Consider the following 17,813-nt stretch of genomic DNA (forward strand, 5'->3'; position numbering starts at 1 on the left):
GATCAGCTTGGTGCTTTGTGACCGCCTAGAGGGGTGGGACAGGGAGTGTGGGAGGGAGATGCAAAAGGGAGGAGATATGGGGATATATGTATATGTATAGCTGATTCACTTTGTTATAAAGCAGAAACTAACACACCATTGTAAAGCAATTGTATTTCAATAAAGATGTTAAAAAAAATTTAGAGAAGTTATAATGCCATGAGAAAATGCCTCTGACCCCAATGCTAAGTGAAACTAACAGATGAGAAAAATGTTCTATATGTGTTGAGCTTTTTCTGTTCCTATTTGTTTTGTTTTTCTTTTTCAATAAATAAAGTTTTGCACAGAAATAAGACTGGAAGTAAAAATAACAAAATACTAACAGTGGTTGGATTCAGATAAAGGGGCTTTGGATTCTTTAGAAAATCATTTCTATTTTTCTGTATTTAATATTCTTTTGGAACTTTAAAACAATCTTAAATCAACTATACTTCAATAAAACTTAAAAAAAATCTTTTCACTTTTCTTGAGAAAAAAAGTACTTGTATCCTCTGAGGTTATCAACTCTGGACTTGACAAGCAAGGATATAAGCAAGAGTCTTGGCTGAGTTCAAAGGGTTTCGGTAAATAATTCAAGCCTCCCCACCACCCCCAATACACCACTTTTGGGGGGCGGGGTGTGGAATAGGACTTACTTGAATCCAGGAATTTGCCAGGGAAGAACCATGACAAAGTCAAGGTGGCAGCAAAGTTGTGTTCATGGAATCATTTAGAGTTCACGCAGGCAACAAAGTGGCTTGGATAGCCTTTAATCACTTTTAAATTTAGCCTTTGAACAGCACAGAGGGGCTCTGAAAGCTAGACTGAAGAGTACAGATTGATCTAACATGCCAGGAGGAATTTTCATAGGTTCAGGAGACTTTGTAAGTCTTAAAAGAATAAAGAGGCACTGATGACAGGAGGGAAGACTACTATGTACAATTATCCAAGTGCTTAACCATTACAGCTGAAACCAGAATGGACCCAGAAAGGTGTTAAGGAACAAATGGGAGGCAATTCCTCCCTCCACAACTTCCAAGCACTACTTCTTCAAGATATTTTTATCTACTTGAGAATTAACTCATCTTTCTTTAAGGTCTTAAAGCTCTGAGGGAATTAACACTGCAAGTAAAGACGCAGGGATTTCAGCAAAAGATAGGTAGGCTTATTTCAGAGCCTCTCATTGAAGAGAAAAAGCTGAAGACTTCATTTTTTTTTTTTTAATTTTATTTTTGGCCGCGTTGGGTCTTCGTTACTGTGAGGGCTTCCTCTAGTTGCAGCGAGCACAGGCTTCCCACTGCAGTGGCTTCTCTTATTGTGGAACACGGGTTCTAGGCACATGGGCTTCAGTGGTGTGGCACACGGGCTCAGGAGTTGTGGCTTGTGGCTCTAGAGCGCAGGCTCAGTAGTTGTGGCGCATGACCAGTGTCCCCTACACTGGCAGGTGGACTCCCAACCACTGTGCCACCAGGTAAGTCCCAAGCTGAAGACTTTAGACTGGGTTAAGCAGGAAGCTGAATACTAGGCATGAACAGAGTCTCCAGAAGCCCTTTTCCACAGCACGCCTCTGTTCAGGCAGCACAGCCGGCTGTGAATGCACTTATAGAGGCAGACTGCCTACACAGGAATTCTAGGTCTGCCATTTATCAGCTTTGGGACCCTTGGACAAGCTACTTTATGCTTTGGATTCCCCATCACAAAATGGGGTTATTACCTACCTTATAGGGTCCTTTTGAGGATATGCAAAGTGAACAGAACGTATCTATTATACAATAGGCAATGTGTGCTAGCTATTATTATTCTACCTAGTATTCAACTTAGTAACACTAAGTCCTGTGGTCAGGGAGGAGACACAGTCTGATTGCATGAGTCATGAGGACAAAGGGGACAGTGGAAGGCCCAGAGGAAGGACTCCAAAGAAATCAAAGGCTAGCCCCACCTAGCTTCCAGCATCTCAGGGCCACTACATTTTTTTTTTGTCTTGATAAAAACAAAGCACAAAATGGGACTTACATCTTTTGTTTCTGCTTACAGGGAAAGCAGAGGTCCTACTGTGACACAAGCATGCCAGGAAAATAAGCCAGCAAGCCAAAATAGACTGGAATCAAGAACACCACTGGGGGCTTCCCTGGTGGCGCAGTGGTTGAGAGTCCACCTGCCAATGCAGGGGGCGCGCGCTTGCGCCCTGGTCCGGGAAGATCCCGCATGCTGCGGAGCGGCTGGACCCGTGAGCCATGGCCGCTGAGCCTGCGCGTCCGAAGCCTGTGCTCCGCAACGGGAGAGGCCACAACGGTGAGAGGCCCGCGTACCGCAAAAAAACCCCAAAAAACAACAACACTGGGAGAGGGCAGAGAAAAAGAATTCTAGGTATGATAGGAAGGATTCTGAAAAGTTACAGGATACAGTACAGAAACAGATGCTCTATGTCCTTTAGGATAAATGCCTGAGCCCTAGCATGTACTGGGTGTTGCTCTACGTACAACCACATACAAGGAACACCCGTGGTTTGGACAGGTTCTTCCTGTTCTTTGAGTGGTGAATGCAAGCTGGTACGTTTTTAAGCTTTACAATATCATGCTTTGAACTCCAAGAGCCTTCGCAACCAGCATCTACTGAGAAGTCTGAAGAATACCCTCTCAAGGAGGCAAAGATACTGAATGACCTCATTCCCATCTCTTCCCAGTAAGGTTTTTGGCCTCTTCCCTCCTTGCCAGGAGGCAGAGATATGACCCAAGGTTGAAAAACAAATAACCACCATCTCAAATGACTTAGATTTAATCATCGGAAGCAAACTAAATGGAAAGCTTACAATAGAGAAGAATTACATGTCAGTGCCTTTTGCAAACTGAGCTGGGACAGAAAGGGACTGGGGCTGCCCCTCAACCCAATCTCTTCCAAACAAAGACATCCACAGTGTCCCTGGCAGTCTGGCTCAGGGAAGGGGGAGACTGTTGGCTCTGTGCGTTGAGGTTGCCTTGCCACCGCTCACTCCTGGCCAGCATCAGGAGCCCCGCCTTGCTGGCTCTGGTCATCACCCTTTTTTTTGTGGCCTGATACGATGTCATCAATCCGCAGCAGTAGAACTGCCGTCTAGGAGAAAAACCACAGCCCCAAAGAGGTTAGCAAAGAAGGGAAGGACACTTGTTTTCTTTTAGACGTATCACCTAGCTCCTCCTATATAATTACCATTTTATCTGAAATCTACCCTTTCAGAGTCTTGAATGTAAAATGCAGTTCTCGGTCAGCAAGGGATGCAGCCTGTGCTACGTTACCTTGCCTTTTTTTTTTTCCTTCTTTTTTTTTCTTTTGGCCATGCTACACAGCTTGTGGGATTTTAGTTCCCCAACCAGAGATTAAACCCGGGCCCTCAGCAGTGACAGAACGGAATCCTAACCAATGGACTGCCAGGGAATTCCCTTTTTTTTTTCCTAATTAAAAAAATTTATTTTTGGCTGCACCGGGTCTTAGTTGTGGCATGCAGGACCCTCTTAGTTGTGGCATGTGGACTTCTTAGTTGCAGCATGCAAACTTCTTAGTTGTAGCATGCGAACTCTTAGTTGCGGCATGCATGCGGGATCTAGTTTCCCGACCAGGGATCAAACCCGAGCCCCCTGCGTTGACAGCACGGAGTCTTACCCACTGGACCAGGGAAGTCCCCCTACCTTGCTTTTTAAATGAGCTAAATATAAGTAGGGGGATGGAATTCCTTGGGAGATCTTTTGGGGAATACTCTGCCTTCTATCCCCCCCTCCTCAAGACTGGACCAAACACAGTTTTCTGGTTATCTGGAAATTAACAGCACAGCATGTCTTAAGAGTGCCTCACCTCCACTGCTGTCTTATACGTTTGCAGCTTTACAGCCAATGGTTCCCAGATGCCCAGTTCTTTCATGTCCACCAAAGTACCTGTCTCACCATTTACGCCCCAGGTCTCACAATTCTCCTGGGTGTGCTTGGCCTATAGTTGGAACAAGTATAAATAATTAAAGGGGAAAATACTAGGGACAAGTAAGCTGACAGAGACCATTACATAAAAATCAAATACACTGCACTGATAAGGTAGGGTAAGAGGAAATGGCAATGACAACAAACAAATCAAAAATTAAGAAAGAGAAGAGATTTTAAAGGAACAAGCTACCAGGAGAACCTGGAAAGACAGACATGAACTACCCTCTTAGGCCAAACACAGCTTTTCCTACCCCATCAAGAGAAGACCATGGAAAGGAACTCACCCGAAGGGAGGTAAGTAGACGGATGGTGCTGGCCCCACAGTTTTGAATAAGGGTACGAGGGATGACCTCTAGGGCTTGGGCAACAGCCCGATATGGCCATTGTTCCACACCAGTCATGGCCTTGGATTTTTCTGTCAAGGCATGAGCCACAGCCATCTCAGAAGCCCCACCCCCAGGCACCAGCTGAGGGTCCAGGAGAACATTGCGGCACACCTGCATGGCATCCTGGAGGTTGCGTTCTACTTCCTTGGGAAAGCAAACAAAGAGTATAAAGCCAGAGCTTGATGACTCAAGGACAAATCAGAAGCACCAAAGGACTTGCTGACTGCCAAATTCGGTAAACCACCAAGGAGGGCAAACTAAGAAAGGTCCTTCAAACCTTTTGGGCAGGGCAGATGCTACTAACTCTGGAAAAACACATTAACTACAACTGCAACAAGGCCAGGGGGAATGTGGTATCACTCTGGGATGTTAGGCTTTTGTCCATTGTGCTTGACAGACCTATAACCTTACTCTGTCCTGTCTAGCTGTGTACTCTAGGAGGCTGCACAGTGTAGTGGAAACTCTCTGCTTACTAGCTATATGCCTTTGGTAAAATACTTAACCTCACTAAGGAAAAAAAAAGTAATATTTATAATTTCAACTTAAAAAACAAGGAAACAGTGGTTGCTAGTGGATGGGGAAACGATGAGCCATTGTTCAATGGGTATAGTGTCTCAATTTTTTGAGATAAAAAAAGTTCTGAAGATCTGTTGCATGTGAATATGAATACACTTAAAACTGCTGTAACTGTACACTTAAAAATTATTCAGATGATAAATTTTACATTAAAAAAATTTTAAACCATGATTAAAAATAAAAATATTTAAAAAATAAGAAGAGAGAGATTTGTGGCTTCAGATGGCAATTAAATAACTATAAATGCGCAACAGGATAATTTTAGGCTCTCTGGGAAACTCTCAAGAAATGGAATGACCTGGATCATTCAGTCACACTTCCAAGGCTGACTTACCGAGAGAATCTCTTTGCTGGCCCCCCGTAGGAGAATGGTGCAGGCCTTGGGGTCTCTGCACTCAGTGATGAATGTAAAGTACTCATCTCCAATTTTCTTGATTTCCAACAGGCCTGCCCCTGTGCCAACATCTTCTTCTCTCAGTTCCTCTGGTCGGCTGACTATTCGGCCCCCACAGGCTCTATTGATTAGATGGGGAGAAGGGGGACAGGGAGAAGACCAGATGATGTCAAATACTTTTACTCATCTTCCTGGTCCTTAGGGTCTGTGGTGGGGTGTAAGGGTTAAGGGCCAAAGTGGACTGCTAGCAACACTTCTACCTAACTCGAGAGGTCTTGGTTGCCTGGTGAAATAGATTTCCAAATATATAGGTGAAGTTTCCTTAAACTAATATGGCTTTATAAGTGAAAGTGTGCATACCTAAGGCAACTGCTGTAACGAGATACAAGTTAATTCAAAGTATACTTAGTGGACCCTAAAATTGGGACAAATGAATTCTTATGCATATCTGACCAAGTGTATAACACATAATGGTCATTTCTAGATAGAACTCATCCTATAATGCCCAGTTAGATCTCAAGGCCAATAACAGGACTGTACTAAAGACAATGTAAAGCTCAAGCAAGAAATAAGGTGATTAGGTACATAAGTATATGTCTCACCCAGTTTTAATAAATATAGGGCTAATTTTTTTTTTTCTTTCGTGGTACGCGAGCCTCTCACTGTTGTGGCCTCTCCCGTTGCAGAGCACAGGCTCCGGATGCGCAGGCCCAGCGGCCATGGCTCACAGGCCCAGCCGCTCTGCGGCATGTGGGATCCTCCCGGACCGGGGCACGAACCCGTGTCCCCTGCATCGGCAGGCGGAATCTCAACCACTGCGCCACCAGGGAAGCCCATGTGGGGCCAATTTTTTATTTGTCACTTTTTCCCCACGCATGGGCATGTAGAGTCAACTATGTATATGTATGTATGCCGAGCCATTTCAGAGAAAGCGTTTTAAGTATAAAATTGGATTTGGATCTGTGGCATATTATGTGATGTTAGGATAGACTTACCTTTAAAAAAAAAAAATTACTCTTAAAAATAGATGGTATCTGAGCCTAGATATTTGTGCTGAAGTAGTAGTGCAATCTAAGGTTGCATTAACAGCAGCTGAGGATCCAATCAAGGTAATTGCTGGATCTGCTATATTCTGAGCTAGTTAAAACAGACTAATCTGAAATGGATCCCTACACCAAGGTAGTGATCATAGATGTCTAAGCATAAGCTGTTCACTACTGGTTAGGAGCAGCAGAGTCTCATGTAGCAGATAACTGTTACTCTAGATAGAGGACTTCTTCTTCTTCAAATACTTATTTACTTACTTGGCTGCACTGGATCTCAGTTGCAGCATGCAGGAACTTTAGTTGTGGCACATGGGATCTAGTTCCCTGACCAGGGATCGAACCCAGGCCCCCTGCATTGGGAGTATGGAGTCCTAGCCACTAGACCACAGGAAGTCCCTAGACAGAGGGCTTTTGAAGAGGGCAGATGGCTAAACCCAGGTTATTTCCATCTGTAAATAATTTGGCTGGCTTTATCCTATGCTAAACTTTTTCAGATAAAGATGACTATATTATGAAGCTACAAAATAAAAACACATGGGAAGGAGAATCTTATTTTTACCTGGCCTACTCACCTAGCAATGCGATTATTGTCTGTCTTCCGGACTCTGCGGATGGCTGTGATATTGGCCCGCATGAGGTAGTGCTGAGCTAAATCTGCAAGGATAGAGGTGTCAAGCTGGGTTCTGAGCAGGTTTTATCCTCCACGTACCCTAACCATCACATGTTAATTATGTTCAGTGTATGACAACATGCGAGGAAAAAAATCACCGACCCTCTTCTACCACAACAATAGTCTGGAAAAATGAATGTAGTCCTACCCGAGATGCCCTTTTCTGTGATGACCACGTCTGGCTTCAGATGGATAATGTCCTCACAGAGCTGCTGAATGTACTCTTCTTCCATTTGGAGGATTCGGGTGAAGTCTTCCTCTCGTGTGATCTCAATGTCAGTCTATGTGGTGAAGAAAAGTCACTCTGAATTAAAAATTTTGGATTGGTGAAGCTCTTTAGGGTCATCCCACCTACCATACTCCCTCCATCCAGCACTCTCATGTATCCCAGAAAGCATGAGTTAGAATAAGCCACGACCCAACACCTCATAAGCCACTTTAGCTCCAGCAGTCATCTAGTTTAACCCCATTTAATTATAAAGCAACTGGAATGCTAAGTCACAATGTAATTAGTGGAGTTTGGCTAAGGTCTCTAGCCACTTAGTTCAATGTTTCCTCTGACCTGTCAGTGTGCATGGTAACTCAGCGTCTTAATTCTTCCCACTAATAAATCGATTCTTGTTGCCAACCACTGTTTGATAAGCTTCAATTACTTTGTTTTATCCAAGGGTGATGGAGCCTTGTAAGCTTCCTGCCCTCTGGAAATTCTTTGGCACTTCAAAGCTCAATTAACTCCTACTCTATGTTCTACTGATGCATTATGAAAGGTGGCATGATAGTGTGAAATTGAAGCCGAACAGAGCTGGGTTCAAATTCTGATTTGGCCAATACCAGCTGTGTTCCTCAAGCAATTAACCTAACTTCTCTGAGGTGTAGATCCCTCATCTGTAAAATGGAAGTCAGTATCACCTGCTGTAAAGGGTAGTTGTAAGAATCAGAGATTACTTGTAAAGGTCACAGAGTAAGCATGTAACGAACTTTTTAATTCCCTTGCCCATATTAACAGATTCTTACATCAAATTTAAGCAATAGGGCCAGGGACATTACCTGGCTTTCTCCTTTCTTGTATTCCAGAGAAGAATCCAGCAGCACGATGCGAGGGTTCTTAATATAGCGCCGCATCCGCGGATGGGTCACATCCTTGTTAATCATGACTCCACGTAACACACACGAGTCTTCAATGATGCCGCCAGGTATCTGAGCAAAAGAACCACTTCAATCCACAACGAGGAGACAATTTCTCAACTCCCTGCCCAGACATTCATCTTTCCCAAATAACCACCATTTCAGATTTTTAAAGTATCTTTTTTCCATGAACCTCTAAAACAACTACAGTTGCAATCATATTTCTTTCTCTCTAGGAAGCACATCAATCTTAGCACATGATACACAATTTGAAGGTTGGCTGAGACAGAAATTCAGTGATTGACAGATTTAAAGGGGCACAAGGACTTCCCTGGTGGTCCAGTGGGTAAGACTCTGCACTCCCAATGCAGGGGGCCTGGGTTTGATCCCTGGTCAGGGAACTAGGTCCCGCATGCGGCAACTAAAAGATCCTTCATGCTGCAATGAGGATCCCGCGTGCCGCAACTAACACCTGGCGCAGCCGAATAGATGGAGAATCACGCAATACTTCTTAAAAAGAAAAAAAAGGGTGCAGATCTCTACTTCCTGAAAGATATTTCCATGAATTTTAGACATAGGGCTCCATCTACTGGCCACAAGATATTAATGCTACTTTTAAATCTTAAATTATAATAAAGATGGAGAAAGCATTCTGGGGCTTATTAGCGCTATGCTGTAGAGCTCTTGTTTATTTCCTGACCCAGTGGCTGTTATGTACACAAATGCACAAATACAGACACAAAAATAAGCCTTTCTCTTGCCCCTGTAGACCCTGTGTAGGGACAGCAGTGAAGCTAACAGAATTATTTCAGATACCTCTTTGGCACCCTCTTTTTCAAGTTTTTTTTTCCAGGTAGCAAATACTCTTCTTCCTGGTTCTAATAATAAAAATATCTTGCTCTGATTTAAACTTATTTCCTCCACAAGTGTCTCATTCTAGGAAATAATTTGTCTCCAAAGTACACACTCAAAGAGTTTACCTTTTCTACCCTTGCATATTTCTTGATGTCAATCTCCTTCCGACCGTTCTCCTCAAACTGTACAGTTTTGACAGCATCCAGGGCAATGTTGCAAGCCAAAGAAGACCACCGACTGATTACTTTGGTAGTAATGGAGCTGTTGATGATGTTCAGCATCGCATCTCGGTTACTGGTGTCAACAGGGGTACTGGAGAAAAGAAAAACGAATAATATGCTCAGTGGGATCTTGGATGTTTATGGAAGTCCTCATCTGTATCTTGATGACTATAATAGTGGGCCAACAGGCAGAACAAGGGGAATCTGTTCCTTTGTAGGAAACTAAGTGTTATCAAGAAGTAACTTTGTCCACCCTCTGCCTTTTAGCAAGATTATAATTAACCCATCCCTGAAAGGTGTCTCAAATCCCTGAGTAATCTGTTCTCATGTCTGACAACTCTCCACACTTAGAGTTTACAGTAAAATAATTTCTTTACCTTCTGCTCCAACCAAATAAACTCTATTACTTTCACAACTTGGGTCAAGACACATTTTATCTTTGAAACCTCATCCTGTAACTAGCAAATTCTGAGAGCTCCTCTTGAGAATCACCATCGGTCTGTGCTATCCATTTGGACAACTGATTCTATTTTACCTAGCATCATAATACATGGTGCGCCACAGTGTTTTTATGTGTTTAGTCTCCTCCGACGAGACTATAAATTTGTACATGGCAAGACTATCTAGTAAGAGACCTTGGATACCATCTTGTCCAAATTTTCACATACTGTTGAAATCCCTTTTATTAACACAGTAAGACACACAATAAGCAATCATTAAATAGTTGCTGAATTATGTATTTTAGGGAAAAAGCAATAGCTCCAAAAATATTATCTAAGATATACAAGCAGTTATTGCTTGATAAAAAAAAAACAAAACATTAATGATTCAGCTCCAAATATTCAATAAGTCCTTTGTGTACTCTACATTCTTACAAAGTTTACTTCATAAAAATGTTTGTTTTTTTTTTTTTTTTTGTAGTACGCGGGCCTCTCACTGTTGTGGCCTCTCCCGTTGTGGAGCACAGGCTCAGCGGCCATGGCTCACGGGCCTAGCCGCCCCGCGGCATGTGGGATCTTCCCAGACCGGGGTACGAATGCATGTCCCCTGCATCGGCAGGCGGACTCTCGACCACTGCGCCACCAGGGAAGCCCCATAAAAATGTTTTAAATCAAACACCTCCTTCTGTTAAGAGTGCTAGACAGATATTATCATATACTTTGTTTCTTAACAGCAGGAAGTACAATACAAAGCTCACCAAATTGCTAGGTGCTTGTGTACCCGACAACCTAAGGATATGAGTAGAAAATGATAGGTTTTAATTAATTAATTAAAAATGAATTTATTTAATTAATTGACTTATTTTTGGCTGTGTTGGGTCTTCGTTGCTGCGTGTGGGCTTCCTCTACTCGTGGTGCACGGGCTTCTCATTGTGGTAGCTTCTCTTGCTGCGGAGCACAGGCTCTAGGCGCACAGGCTTCTGTAGCTGTGGCTCGCGGGCTCTAGAGCGCAGGCTCAGTAGTTGTGGCTCATGGGCTTAGTTGCTCCACGGCATGTGGGACCTTCCCGGACCAGGGCTCGAACCTGTAACCCCTGCACTGGCAGGCGGATTCTTAACCACTGGGCCACCAGGTAAGTCCCAGGTTTTATTTTTTAAACAACCTTTTTAATCAGAAAAATTTTGCATTCTGTATCATGTTCTTACTTAACTGACATTTCCTCAAGTAAAAGTCACAGATTCCTATATTCCTTTTATTACCTTATAGCACTCAGCAAACATAGACTAACAGCAAGCTCTGTGATAACCAGAGAGGATTCAAATAGCATTTTCAGTACCAGTCCTTTTGATTTTAATGAAAACCCCTGGCTACCATCCTCCACAGTACTTTAGAGAGAGTACTGACTGAATTAGTTATAATCATACACGATGGTAGGGTATTTTAAGCCCTGAATAATTATCTAACTCCTTAACTTATTTCTCCCACTAGAATCTAAAACTGCAGAATAGCTTTATTTTACTTACTACACATTTCCCATAGCAGTGCCTAACACGGAAACTAGCAGACTGCATATAACCAAAATATATTTTGAAGAATTAAACCTAGCTTCTTTTATTTGTCTGCTTTGCATCCTTTGCCATTTTCTAAAAACTTTTATTTCTCTTATCCTTCCCTTCATTTTGCTCCCCTCTTTGTTTCTCCTTCTCACAAAATAATACCAGGGTATAAACTACTGGTGATGTGCTCGGTCTTCCTTTACCATCTAAGAACAGATTAGTCTTCCAGGCCTCCCATAGTTGACACTACCCATTTCTGGTCCCCACCTCCAATACCTTATTTTCTTAAGGGTGCTGATCATATCATCCAAAGCCCTGCGGTAAGCACTGATCACCACTGTTGGGTGCATCTGCTGCTCTAGGAAGTGCTCAGCCACAGATAACATCTCCCCTGCTGAAAAAAGATACATACACCATAACATTTTGAAAAGTACCTGGATATCAAGGCAACTTCATTATGCTTCTAAAAATACCTGCTCTTTTTTCTAAAGTAGGTTTCCCCAAAAGTATGCAAATACTATTCCAAATTTTATACTTTGTACAAGCAAATTCAGAAAAAAAAATTCTCATCAGATATATTTTAAATGATCAAAGATTGATCCCAGGGTTGACTTATTCTTGTGATCTTACTAAATATTTGTTCCCAGTTTCCTAAACAAATGGTAAACATTTTCCCGAAGACTCTAAAGTTGAAAGAAAAATAAAGGAAAATTGACTTGCTTATTATTTCAATACCTAGCATGTAGTCAAACTGCTGGAACTGAAAACAAACAAAACCCACAAAACTTTGTATCTGCAAGAATACCCATAAAAATTTACAAAATTTACCCTCTGGAAGAGGGATTATTGGTAAAATGTCCCTTCCTTTTAAAAACTGTCCTTACTTTCTAATTCTAATTGACACACACACACACACACACACACACAAAAGCTTCTTTCTAAAAAAAGTTTTAAAGAGGAAAAACGATTATTTTGGTCAAAAAAGGACCTTCTGCACAAAGGGCTTGTACTACCAGGTCCACTGACACTAATTTTTAAAATGTACACAAATGTGTAAAAGTTCACATGTATACTCTTTGGCATGTGCTCAAATGTTTGATTTCAATACTTTAGAATTCCTAAGTGACCATCATGTATATTAATAGAAAGATAATCAAATATTTTGAAACATGCTCTAATAAGTTAACTTAGAAAAGACTATACCCTGTTAAAGAAGAATCAGAACAGTATCACGAAGAAAGATATCTTCAGAAATGGCAGTTTTGGTTTTTTAAAAGCTACCTAAGTCTAAGAAACCTAGACTCATGGATACTTACTTAATATCTCCACGAGATTTAACTAAGATTACCAGCTAAAAAATTCTGCCTGATACCTAAAGCTCATCTTCTACCCAAATAAGTGAAAAAGCATATGGAGTCTCACCTACTTCTTTCATCCTCCAAGTTTCTCTTCAAAGTACAGAACTAGCCATATGTAATTAATTCTCAATCCACAAAAGAACTGGATCTAAAGATGTGATTAGTTGGTGGTGACTCAAGCAAATTTCCACCCAACTCACCATTCTCAAAATGCAATACAAAGGCATTTAGAAATTAATTTTTAAAAAGTTCATATAATAATAATTTTGTTAAGGATTCTATTTTTAGGCCTGTGGACCAACACTATAAACTGGCATATCCTAATTAGAAAATAGTTTTTTTCTCAATTCCTAAAAACATATTGCTACAGATTTTCATTTTCTTAAATTAATTAATTTTTTAATTTTTATTTTTGGCTGTGCCACACGGCTTGTGGGATCTTAGTTCCCAGACCAGGGATCAAACCCACCCCCTTGGCAGTGAAAGCGTGGAGTTCTAACCACTGGACCACCGGGGAATTCCCATGTAACACATGTAAACAAGTGTCCTTTACGTGGTATATTTAGTGGCACATTTTCCACATTTTTTGAGCATTTTCTTGTTGATTTCACTGTTTAAAATGGCCTAAGTATCGTCCTAAAGTACTATCTAGTTTTCCTACGTGCAACAAAGCTGTAATGTGCCCTGTACAGACAATAACTTACAACATAAGATTTGTTCAGGCATAAGTTATAGTGCTACTGGGCATGAGTCCAGTGTTAATGAATCAACAATATATATTAAATAAGGTATCTTTAAAACAAACAAAACATAAAACGTATATATTTATGCACTGATAAATATGTGACTGGAGGCTTGAGGAACCTAACCCCATACTCCCCCCGGAGTGATGGTTTAGTATTCACTAATTCAGTGTTTGTGGTGACTTTATAAAATATAACTTATTGTGAGTAATGACAATGGACTGTATTTTATTCAACCAGATTTGCAAAGCTCATCCTATACCACGATGAACATTTTATGCTCAGCTGGAGAGAATACACAGAAAATTAGCAAAAGGTTCTTTAAACATTTATAATTAGTGGATTGGTAAAAATGTTCTTCTTAAAATATGACTCAGGGAACTTCTTTGGCAGTCTAGTGGTTAAGACTCCATGCTTCCACTGCAGGGGGTGTGGTGGATTCCATCTCTAGTCAGGGCACTAAGATCCCACATGCCGCGCGTTGCGGCCGAAACAAAACAAAAATATCTGACGTTATTTCTGGCAAAAATCTTAATGTTTCAATCTAATTTTCCTTATCAACCTTCCATTCTTTTCTTACCAAGAATAATTACAGATGTGGTCCCATCTCCAACCTCTTCATCCTGTGTCCGGCTAATTTCAATCATGGACTTGGCTGCTGGATGCTGTACTTGAATCTGAAAGAAAGACCTCTTAACCCATTCTGCTTGGTCCTAACTCTTGAGCTTCTTGCTTCCACACTGACTCCCTTTTATTGTTTTACCACAGCTTTAAAGATTAAAAGTGGCCCCTAAGAGATCTAAGTAAAACACCTTTCCAAGTCTTTCTTTTTGGGGAAAAATGCATTAGGACAACTTAACTACTGAAGTTTCTTGAGAACAGAACAGTATCTTTTAGCTTATTTATTGCGAACACCATTGTTGTGGTTGAATTGTGTCCTCTGAAAGAACATGTTGATGTCTCATCCCCTGAAAACTGTATTTGGAAATAGGGTCTTTGCAGATGTAACCAAGTTAAAATGAGGTCACAGGGGTAACCAGGGTACGTTCTAAACCCAACCACTGGTGCCCTTATGAGACACACAAGAAAATGCCATATGACAGAAGGGGAGTTTATAAGCCAAGGAATGTGGTCAAGCATCAGAAGCTATAAGAGGAAGGATTCTTCCCTAGAGCCTTCAGAAGGAGCATGGCACTGCTGACACCCTAAGTTTGGACCGCCAGCCTCCAGTCCATGTGAATAAATTTCTGTTGTTTCAAGTCACAGTCTGTGGTAACTTGCTACAGCAGCCCAAAAAAGCTAATCATTATTTACATTATCTCTTTATGTATCCTTTATAAAATGTTAGAAAGCAAAACGAAAAGTCAAACCTCTCGAAGAATAGCATTGCCATCATTGGTCATCACGATGCCTCCCATTGGGTCCAAAAGCATCTAGGACAAAAGCAAAAGTTATATTTAAGTGTCCCAGAAAACAGAAAGGGAAAATCTGTAGTCAAAGTTTCAGTATGAGATAAGCCTACCTTCATCATAGACTTGGGTCCCAAACATGTTCGGATGATATCTGCAATAGTCTATGGAAAGAAAATACAAAACATGTAAGCACAAATCAGAAGATGGTGAGTGTGTTAGGGGAAGAGGCATGAGTAACCCACAGAGCCAGTATTTTAACAAGGACACTTCCAAAGTAGGGTTGGCGACCACTTTAAATACAGCACGCCACATGGCTAGATTCTGTTCTTTGCTTTTTCCACTTTGGGAATGTTTTCTGGATGCAGAATAAATAACTTTTCACAAGGAAAAAAAGAGACATGCCTTCCAGAGCTTCAGTTTCCCAGCAGTCCAGATAACTGAAGGTCCGTGTATTTGTATTTCTTTCCATGATAGTAGCCTCCACCCCACGCTAATTAGAGCTATGACTTTTTCATTCTTTCATTCAAAAGATATTTACTGAATACCTACCTATCCAGGATCTACAATGAGTACTAGGAATACAAAAGGGAATTAATACAGTTCTTCCCTTCAACTAACTCAGTCTAATATGGGAGACAAACACAAATAGAATATTATGAGACAACGTACAGCAATAGAATATGCACAAGTTAATATGAGAAGACCATTAGGCCTAGCTCAGAGAGGGAAGGCTTCCTTCTCCTTATCACCGAGAGGGAAATATCCTGAAGGAACGGAAGTCAACTTTTCCTCTGCCAAATTGCAAACAAATACAGAAATACTAGGGAAGGCAGCTACAGGCAAACTATTATAAACAACTTAAAAGATGTGCTACCTACCTTGGCAGCATTGATGTTTCCAGATTGAACTTTTCTTCCAGATTCACGCTTTGTGTTCTGGCCTAAAATATATAAAAACAAAAGGCAACAGCTCAGGACTGCCACACTGCATATAAGCTATTTATTCCCCGATCTTTGAAAATAAAAACACCCAGGTTTCATCATGTATATATGAATTAAAGCTTATCAACTTGTACTCTTTAAATATGTGCAGCTTATTGTATGTCAACTATACCTCGACAAATTGTTAAAAAGTAAACGTACATACTTATGGCTACTTACTTCTTTATTTACTTCAACCCCTGGTATATGAAGAAACAATCCATAAAGCTTCAACTTTGGAATCCTGGTCATCACTTTCCCTCTAGCCAAACATTCATGTATTTACAGCAAGAATTCATAACCTGAGATCTGCGATCCGTGAGATTCTCAAAGGGCTGGTGTCTCTAAAAGCATCAATCTCTCCTTTACGTAAAAAGGGAGTTTGGGGGTTCATATTCTCCTACTTGGATATGGGGAATCATACTGACAGTCCTAGCATAATTACTGATAGTGCCCCCCACTGTGCTGTGGAATGAGAACACACACTCAAGTGTCTGGGTCTGCCAAGATAGTCACTTCATGCTTGGACATAACAAGAATGCCTCAGTTACCCATTTACCATTAGGAAGAGCTGACTACGTATTTTATAAGGAGCCTAACTGGATACAGCCACTAATGCCAGAGATTAACGTGGACCTCCAAAGGGCTGCACAATGCACCACTCAGTCACCCCAGGGCCCTCTCAATGGGAGACAAGCCAAAGACTATAACTGAACCTAAGTAACGTCTCACTCCTCTCTCCAAATTATATTTTCCCTACAATTTGCTGTAAAATTTTCGATCCAGTCCCATCAAAACTAAACACAATTCTCAGGACTTCGATTCCTATTTCAGACAGTGATAACTAAAATCCTGCATGGACCTTTCTGATGGATTCATCAGAAAAAACAGGGTTTTTTTCTGGGTTAAGTGAATTCTTGTCTGAAAACAGTTATTTTCCAGGTATAGACAAAATAGATAAAATCTTGGAATAGCATTCCTCTACAAAGAAGATGGTGAGGGAGGGAAAATGGCTAGTCAGGCAGCTCAAATGCTCTTGCAAATAGGATACAAAAGTTACACAGGTTGGAATCATACCAAGGGAAGACAAGGGAAATGGGACTCGTAAGTAAGGAAAGAAATCTGGGATGTTCCCTAAGGGTAAAGAGAACCAATCGAGGAATCTGGGAAAACTCAGCTGGTAAGTGGGAAAGATTACAACGGAGGGGACACTTGAGGGAATAATTACATCTAAGCCAGACCAGTGAGGGAAGCAGGGTTACTTCGTGAAAAGGGGTTGACTAACAGAAATTCAAGAGGATGGCTACCGAAGAGGAAGTGGCCAAGGATACCACTCACTGTTTTGACAGACCCTCTTTTAAACAGCTGTATCTCCTTATCTCATTTAAGCCTCACAATCCTATGAGGAAATACTGTTAACCCTAATAACAAAGATGGAGCCATTCTCAATCAAGCAGTTTGGCCGAGGCCACACCGTTACGAAGGGATGGGCCAAGATTATAAAGCTAGGCCAAACTAAAAAATCTTTATTCATTCAGCTACACACTGAAAATCGCTCAAGGAAGAGTGCAAGGGCGGGGGTTGGGGGTGAAGAACGGAACGCCGTTTCGTTCAACAGGCTCGGCTACAGGAAGGTCAGTTTGCATTTGCCAAGACAGGGGAATGGGTTAAGAGAAGAGAGGAAAACGGGAGAAGGGGCTTCCAAAATTAACGACTGTAAGGCTCAGTGGCCGGACCTGAGCGGGACTGGGCTGAGGCAAGGCTGTAAAGTGCGGAAAAAGAAGGGTGGTGAAGAGGGAGGGGTCCCTTCCCCGGCTTTCCCACAACTCACTAAGCACGAGTACCGGACGATGGCCCATCATGGCGGCGCGATGCAGAGCCGGGTACCCCGAGCTGGGGGAACCAGCAGAACCTTCTGGAGAGAGAGAACCAGCGAAGCCCAGAAAACGCTGCCTCCACAGGGCTCACACGCAAACCCGCTACTCTCCGGGTCGCCACCAATCACCGCACCCACCTCACTGACCGGCACGCACACAGACCAATTGACATTCTTAGACCCGCCCCCTACGTAAGAACGCAGGGAAAG

At 41.8% G+C, this 17,813-nt stretch overlaps 1 protein-coding gene across 1 annotated transcript; it reads right to left on the bottom strand.

Annotated features, from left to right (window-relative positions):
• Positions 1–2,777: 2,777 nt before the first annotated feature.
• CCT3 (chaperonin containing TCP1 subunit 3) lies at positions 2,778–17,799 on the bottom strand. The gene is made up of 14 exons (XM_027095193.1): positions 17,559–17,799; positions 15,626–15,687; positions 14,858–14,908; positions 14,706–14,768; positions 13,916–14,012; positions 11,511–11,628; positions 9,143–9,329; positions 8,085–8,234; positions 7,186–7,318; positions 6,940–7,021; positions 5,262–5,442; positions 4,250–4,495; positions 3,844–3,975; positions 2,778–3,108 (listed from the first exon to the last, which is right to left on the bottom strand). The coding sequence occupies exons 1-14, from the start codon at positions 17,587–17,589 to the stop codon at positions 3,004–3,006; spliced, it is 1,638 nt and encodes a 545-aa protein (XP_026950994.1). The 5' UTR covers positions 17,590–17,799; the 3' UTR covers positions 2,778–3,003.
• Between the last annotated feature and the right edge of the window lie 14 nt (positions 17,800–17,813).

This window comes from Aethalodelphis obliquidens, unplaced genomic scaffold, assembly GCF_003676395.1.
Source record: "Aethalodelphis obliquidens isolate GAN/ISIS:26980383/991018 unplaced genomic scaffold, ASM367639v1 scaffold90, whole genome shotgun sequence".
Classification (NCBI taxonomy): Eukaryota; Metazoa; Chordata; class Mammalia; order Artiodactyla; family Delphinidae; genus Aethalodelphis; species Aethalodelphis obliquidens.

Bases quoted from the DNA above. Each gene is read 5' to 3' on its own strand.
- CCT3 (XM_027095193.1), bottom strand. From the start codon at position 17,589: ATGATGGGCCATCGTCCGGTACTCGTGCTTA. The intron at 15,688-17,558 runs GTGAGTTGTGGG...TATATATTTTAG, and splicing joins TCGTCCGGTACTCGTGCTTA to GCCAGAACACAAAGCGTGAA. The intron at 4,496-5,261 runs GTAAGTCAGCCT...TGCTTTCCCAAG, and splicing joins CCAGCAAAGAGATTCTCTCG to GAAGTAGAACGCAACCTCCA.